The sequence below is a fragment of the Sceloporus occidentalis genome, unplaced genomic scaffold (genome assembly GCF_023333645.1).
Source record: "Sceloporus occidentalis isolate IW3139 unplaced genomic scaffold, rSceOcc1.0.p SCAF_120, whole genome shotgun sequence".
NCBI classification, from domain to species: domain Eukaryota; kingdom Metazoa; phylum Chordata; class Lepidosauria; order Squamata; family Phrynosomatidae; genus Sceloporus; species Sceloporus occidentalis.
The window spans coordinates 1612501-1619543 of NW_028317100.1; the positions used below are offsets into that span (position 1 = coordinate 1612501).

Below are 7043 nucleotides of genomic sequence, written 5' to 3' on the forward strand. Positions count from 1 at the left end.
GGAAAATCAGAGGAAGTCAATCACCATTAACCAATTACATGCTCAAAGATAATGTTAAAGGTAGTTAGGGAATAGGGATTATTTTCCGTCGTACAAACTAGATTATGAAACGAAGCCATCCCTGCTAGTTTTAATGATGCAAAGTTCCCGGTGCATACGTTTAATATAAGCTAAGACCTGCCGTATTTAGGAAATCTGCCATTTGAACTTGAGGTTTGTTTCAAATACTGTTACAATTAGTAAGTTACCCCAATATATAAAAGTATGTAGAGTAACATAAAATACAATACCACTAAAAACTCTGGTTAAAGTTTTTTTTTTCTGTTTCCAGGATGGGGAAGTAATTGGAATAAATACCCTCAAAGTTGCAGCTGGTATTTCTTTTGCAATTCCTTCCGATCGCATCACGAAATTCCTTACAGACTCTCACGACAAAAAGATTAAAGGTATTTCTAAGACAACCTTTTATATTGCTTACTTATAACAATATTATATTCCACATAACCTACACGGGCTCCTGCTCTACAGAACGGGTAAATAGTAATCCTCGCTAATTATCTAGACAGGAACTCTGGGTGCTTTGCAACATGACATCATTGATGTCTACAACGGACCTCTGTGATATAGAGCATTCTGTGTAGCATATTATTTTTCTCTGATATTCCTCTAAATCAGACCTGGGCAAAGCACGGCCCGCGGGCCACATCCGGCCCGCTGAATAGCTCGGACCGGCCCGCAAAGAGTGTCCTGGTGACTCACCAATGAGTCCGGTGTCCCCCCCCGCCCCGGTCACTTACCTTAAACTCCTGTGTTGGAAGCGTTTGTCTCGGGTGCCGGCGCTTTACGCTGGGCGCCGGCATATGACGTCAGACGCCGGCGATCAGCAGTGAAGCGCCGGCACCCGAGACAAACGCCTCACGCTTCCAACACAGGAGTTTAAGGTAAGTGACCGGGGCGGGGGGGGAGATCCTGAGAAGGGGGGGTTAGGGAGTTAGAGGGGAGATACTGAGAAGGGGGGGTTAGGGAGTTAGAGGGGAGATACTGAGAAGGGGGGTTAGGGAGGGAGGTCTTACTGTGTGTGTGTGTCTTACTGTGTTTGTGTGTGTGTGTCTTACTGTGTGTGTGTGTGTCTTACTGTGTCTGTGTGTGTCTCACTGTGTCTGTGTGTGTCTTACTGTGTCTGTGTGTGTCTTACTGTGTCTGTGTGTGTCTTACTGTGTCTGTGTGTGTCTCACTGTGTCTGTGTGTGTCTTACTGTGTCTGTGTGTGTCTCACTGTGTCTGTGTGTGTCTTACTGTGTCTGTGTGTGTCTTACTGTGTCTGTGTGTGTCTCACTGTGTCTGTGTGTATCTTACTGTGTCTGTGTGTGTCTCACTGTGTCTGTGTGTGTCTTACTGTGTCTGTGTGTGTCTCACTGTGTCTGTGTGTGTCTTACTGTGTCTGTGTGTGTCTTACTGCGTGTGTCTTACTGTGTTCATAGCTTATTCAGTTATTGTAATAAATATTTTAGCCCATTTTTTAGCTCAAAATATTTTTTCCTTTTTTTTCTCCTCTAAAATCTAGGTGCGTCTTATCAGCAGGTGCGTCTTATAGAGCAAAAAATACGGTATGCACTCCGAAGCCTTGTTCATTTTGTTCACTTCTGTGCTGTGCTAATAGTTATTCAGGCCTTACTTATTCAAGCACCTCTACCAATGACGTAGGCTTGAATAACTTTATTAAACAGCACATAAGTTAACAAAATGGACAAGGCTTCGGAGTTTGTAGTTTGTAGAGGTCTGGCCCTCTAAAACCATTCCAATTTCTCATGTGGCCCCATGGGAAAATTAATTGCCCACCCCTGCTCTAAATGGTCTGATTACTCAATAAAATATGAGTTAAGGATAGTGAGAAAAGGGGTATCTTACTCCGTTTTAGCTACTTCCTATATAAGGAGTTCATTTTGCCAAGTAGATATCACAAATGGGGCTGATTTGACAAATTAAAAGCACCATTGGCTCGATTCAATGGATCTGACTTAATCTAGGCGTAGTCGGAAAATATTGAACAGTTATGAAATGCAGCAATTCAAGGCTGCTGACTAAAAGCAAATGAACGAAAGGCATGTAAGCAGCGAGCGACCATATCACCGATCACACCACAACATTCATGGCCAAACCAGACACGCTCCATCAGCACGCTCCTTCATTTTGTATTTTCTGTTTGATCTAATTGGTGGGCAATACAAAATGAAGGAGCATGCCGATTGCCATGGGAAATGATGATTATAGCCTATCGGCATAGCAAACTAACAACCTTTCCTTGAATTGGTTCTTGTACGTGTCTACGCTTAGCTTAGTCCGAAAAAGTAGAGGGCAGGTGAAAGAATTGATGGTTTGAAATGTACAGGCAAAAATGTATCCATGGTATTAATATAGCTTTTTCTGTTCATTCCTACCAGGGAACGTAGGATTGTTCCACAAGCTTTAGTCACGCTGTTGAATTGCTTACCGTGTTTTTTGTTGCCCTGTTAAGGCCAATTAGGGTTTAGTCATATTGAATCGAGCCACATTTATCTACGAATCTATGATTTTCCCAACACAAATGAACGTATCTTTTATTCCATATCGTATTGCACTCACCTATTCTGGATTGCCACAATCATGAGATTGTAACTACTTTTGTATTTATGTGGATGTCATACTATTTAGGCTGAAGTAAAAAAATGTTTTACTTGACTCTATTTGTTTTATATAACAGAAACACAGTTAACATTTAAGTGGCTTATTAGAATTTCTTTTGTGTGTATACAAGGATAAGATTGAATGTTATGTATTTTATGTATTCCATTAGATTTTAACAAACCATTCTTTTTGGCGATTGTTCTTTTTCCAGATGGGAAGAAGCGGTTTATTGGGATAAAGATGCTGACAATAACTCCCACGTAAGTTCAAAAGAGAAATTGTAAAAATGCCAAAAAAATATTCCATTGCCTGCCACAAAATGCGGATTTTGCTTTCATGATTTAAGTAATGTGTTTTGGAATCTGCACAACTCATGTTTTATTAAACAAAGATGTAAAACAGGTTAATCCAGGCGCACAGTGCACGCTCTTTTCTGGCGTATTGTGTTGGAAAAAAACCAGCTATAAAATATTGTTTCCTCTCATCCAGATTGTAAGCTCCTTTGAGCAGGGCCCTCCTCATCTGTTGTTTCTGTAAGTCAAATTGTTGTGTTATATACTACTTATATATCCTTTCTACCCATTGTACAGCGCTACAGAATATTATGGTGCAATCACATTCACTTGCCCTTTAAATGGTTAATTGTATTATGACTTGACATTGCTTGGTGAGCAGACTTGGCCTGGTTCTTAAATTCCATTTTAGCATCTGCTATAAAGGTCTGTCTCGGCTCATCACCTGGCTTCTTGCCTCGACCATTTGTTCTGTGTCAGACAGAAAAAAGCCTAACGTATAGTATAACTAAGCAAGTTTAAGTGATCACAATAGCTGAGACACTCTTATAGTAGGTTAACATAAATGGCCTGTCAGTCAAACAGGCCAATATCATGAAGGATATGTTGACCGGAAGCTTCCTTGGCTTGACCTTGCCTGAAGTTGTGTGAAGTTCTATCAAGGTGTGGAAACCTGTGTCTATGTAGTTACATAGAAAGTTCCAAAACATTATTTTCACACGGGAAATGCTTGTATTGTAGTTGTAGCTTCCTAGAACATTTGTTTCACGTTGTCACTTCTGATTTTAGGCTTGTTGAAGAATTGAAGTTGAACAACCCTGATTTTCCAGATGTGACCAGCGGAATTTATGTACATGAAGTAATGTCCAACTCACCAGCTCAGAGGTAAGAAGAATCTAAAAACATGTCATCACCCTAACATTAAATACATTCATTATATTTGTGCACAGGTTTATACTAAGTATATAGTTCCTTATTCTTCAACTATAAGTATAATTTTGACTCGGACGACATTGCTGCAAACACAGTCTAGTAGTGTGCAGGAAGCAGAATAATGATGTCATATCTGGCATCTCAAGTTTGTTTATGCGTGTGCTGAGGCACCATTCTCCCTCCTTCCCACTTAACTAATGGGCATATTCATTTAACCAAGAAAGGTTGGAGGAACCTAACCACCCTTACCATGATTGGTGTGATGGCTCCATTATTTTTTACAAGTCGTGTTCTTCACCAGTCTGACATTGTGGGCTAATACTGATTATGTCACAAATGTCAGCAAAATGTTTCATAGTTTCCCTAACAATCCTTACAGGGGTGGAATAAGACATGGCGACATCATTGTCAAAGTCAATGGACGTTCACTCATGACGTCTAGTGATCTACATGAAGCAGTAATGAACGAATCGCCCTTATTACTTGAAGTCCGTAGAGGAAACGATGACCTGCTGTTCAACATAGAACCCGACATATCAATGTAGTTCCAGCGAATGCAGTTTACAGGCTCGAACAATCTGCTCCGCAATACAATGGGCGACAAAATGATTGCATACAGACCTACCAACCTCAGCAAACCTAGAACACCACAAGAAAAACTACAGCAGGGCATGCTACTTCATCTTGCAATTGAAGTTCATTTAAACCAGGCTGATCTTTTGCATTATGTATGATTACAAAAATCAGGGCAGTCTTTAACATGGCGCTTGGGGCATGGAGCATATCTTAGGGACCCACAGTAGCACCTTCAATAGCTGACATAGCCCCCTGGGATGGTGGGGGAGATCGCCCCAGGCCTTTTCATGATTAAAGACCTCCCTAGCAAAAATTTGGACTAATATGTGTTATTTTATTGACCAACAGTATACCTCTCATCGAAAAATAGACTTAAAAAAAAATCACTTGTTCTGGAGGAGTCCGTTGATTGCTTGAGCCACGTGTATGTAAGAACTTACAGGCCAGTCCGAATGCCAATAACTCTTTTTTAAAACATACAGGTATTATGACAACTAAGGAACACTATTATTAAATCTGCTGCAAGTGTATCTCCTTAGGCACATAGAATAGATTTATTTGAAAATATGTGAAAAACAGCAAGCACTATTACACAAATAAAAATGTAATAAAAGGATTTACAGCTTAGTATCCCGATGCAGTGTTCAGTAATCCAAAATCATTTTTTAGCTAATACACATTACCATAGGTTAACACTTTAAATATTACTAAAATAGATACAATGCATGGAAGGTCCTCTACATTTATTGAATGTTTGTAAACATAATTTCAAACTCATTGGGTTGTTTTTTTTTTCTTCTAAAACATACACATTTTACATATTTAAAAAAATGACAACATTCCATTATTCCATTGTATGGTAAATGTGACATGCCATTTGCTTAATAAATATATATATTTTTTAAGCAATTATAATAAAACGTTTGCTTACGTATCACACCAGTTTACACCATTTCATACTTTTGGACTTTTTAGTGAAATGTAATTTTGAGGCATTAAGACATATCATTATTATGGTGAATCACAAAATAAGGTACATTCAATGTCAATATACTGAAGAAATGTTGGGGTATTTTATTAAAATGTCAAGTTTCTTTTTTTTATACTGTAGATCCATTGATGACCCCAGGGCCAGCATTAGGTGTTTAGGGGCCCTCTGCGGGACTCCTGTGGTACCCTCCAACAGTCATCAGCTGTTCCACACTTTTATTTTCCTCCCCTATGTAGTTCAACTAAGCACATGGGAACATAGCATTGCAGGTATAGAGCTGAAAAAGCACATGCAAACTCGGCATTGAAGGTATAGATCAAACACTTTCACACAACACAAACACACACTCTTGTCTCCCCTTTTTCATGTCTCCCCTTTTTCATGTCTCCCCTGTGTAATTATCTCTGCCCTTTCTGTCAATTTCTCCCCTTTCTCATCACCCACCTTTAGCTTTCCCCCTTTCCTACTTACACTAACATACACTACACACACTCCCTCCCTCACTATTTACACACACATTTATGTTCACACAGGTACACATACACACCCATGCTAACACACACACTTAGTCATGCTCACACAAATGCTTATACATACACATTCATGTCAACACACACTTACATTCTCATTGTAACATATATACATTCATACTTAGTCCCTTCCTTACCCTCTCACACACCCCTTACCTCACTGGTAGCTGTCTGGCTACTCGCACACTGTGCGAGCAGCCTTGCTTTCACTGAGGGGTCATGTAACCTTGTGTGATGTGACCCCTCTGCATTCCTACCTTCATGTGCCGGTTCAAAATTGACCCATTCCAGGTTGGACCAGTCTTTGCGAACAATTTTTGCCCCCCCTGACCCTGGACCAGCCTGCCCCTGGTGAGGAGCTCTCTGGGGAGTTGCTCCCTGTGTTGGCCCTAGATGACCCATTAAGTTTTTTATTTAATATTACTAGATATATATATATATATATATATATATATTTCTGACAGTAGGCATTGGAAAGTCACATCAGAATCTGGCAATTCTGTAGCAAATAAATGATTCTTATAGAATTACTGCCTTATATGAAGAACATATGAAATTAAGCAGTGTGTGGTGGTGTCTATTGAGAAGTGTTGAATCCCTGCTAACACTTTTAGGAAAAACATTTGCATAGCCACACAGATACTGTATTATCTTGCTGGCTTTGTATTGATTGCACTGTATATATTTCAGATGTAAAAAAAAAAAGAAATAAAACATTTTTATGAACTGTTGTGAAACCTTCTTGTGACATAGAACACACCTCACAGTTAATACCATAACATATAAATACAACATTCTAAACCAGCGGTCTCCAAACTTTTCACTTTGAGGGCCACATCATATTTTTTTACACATTCTTGCGGCAAAAAGAACATTTTTTTTTTTTATAAATGAATCTAAATTTTTATTTGGATCTTTTTGGGGTTATCAGAATAGTATGATTCAGAACAAAAAAGAAATGTGGCAAATACAAAGAAAGGATGCTGTGCTTACCCCTGCATTGCAGGTATAGATCAGGTGAGAACCACATGGACACAGACATCAATTGAATATCACA

At 39.3% G+C, this 7043-nt stretch overlaps 1 protein-coding gene across 1 annotated transcript in view; it reads left to right on the forward strand.

Moving 5' to 3' along the window:
* Window positions 1–4434, forward strand: part of LOC149282261 (serine protease HTRA3-like) — a 20555-nt gene extending 16121 nt beyond the window's left edge. Inside the window, exons 6-9 of the mRNA XM_089498446.1 lie at window positions 332–446; window positions 2875–2923; window positions 3746–3841; window positions 4269–4434. Coding sequence (XP_089354572.1) covers window positions 332–446; window positions 2875–2923; window positions 3746–3841; window positions 4269–4434 — 426 coding nt within the window. The remainder of the gene's footprint in view (window positions 1–331; window positions 447–2874; window positions 2924–3745; window positions 3842–4268) is intronic.
* Window positions 4435–7043: the final 2609 nt, after the last annotated feature.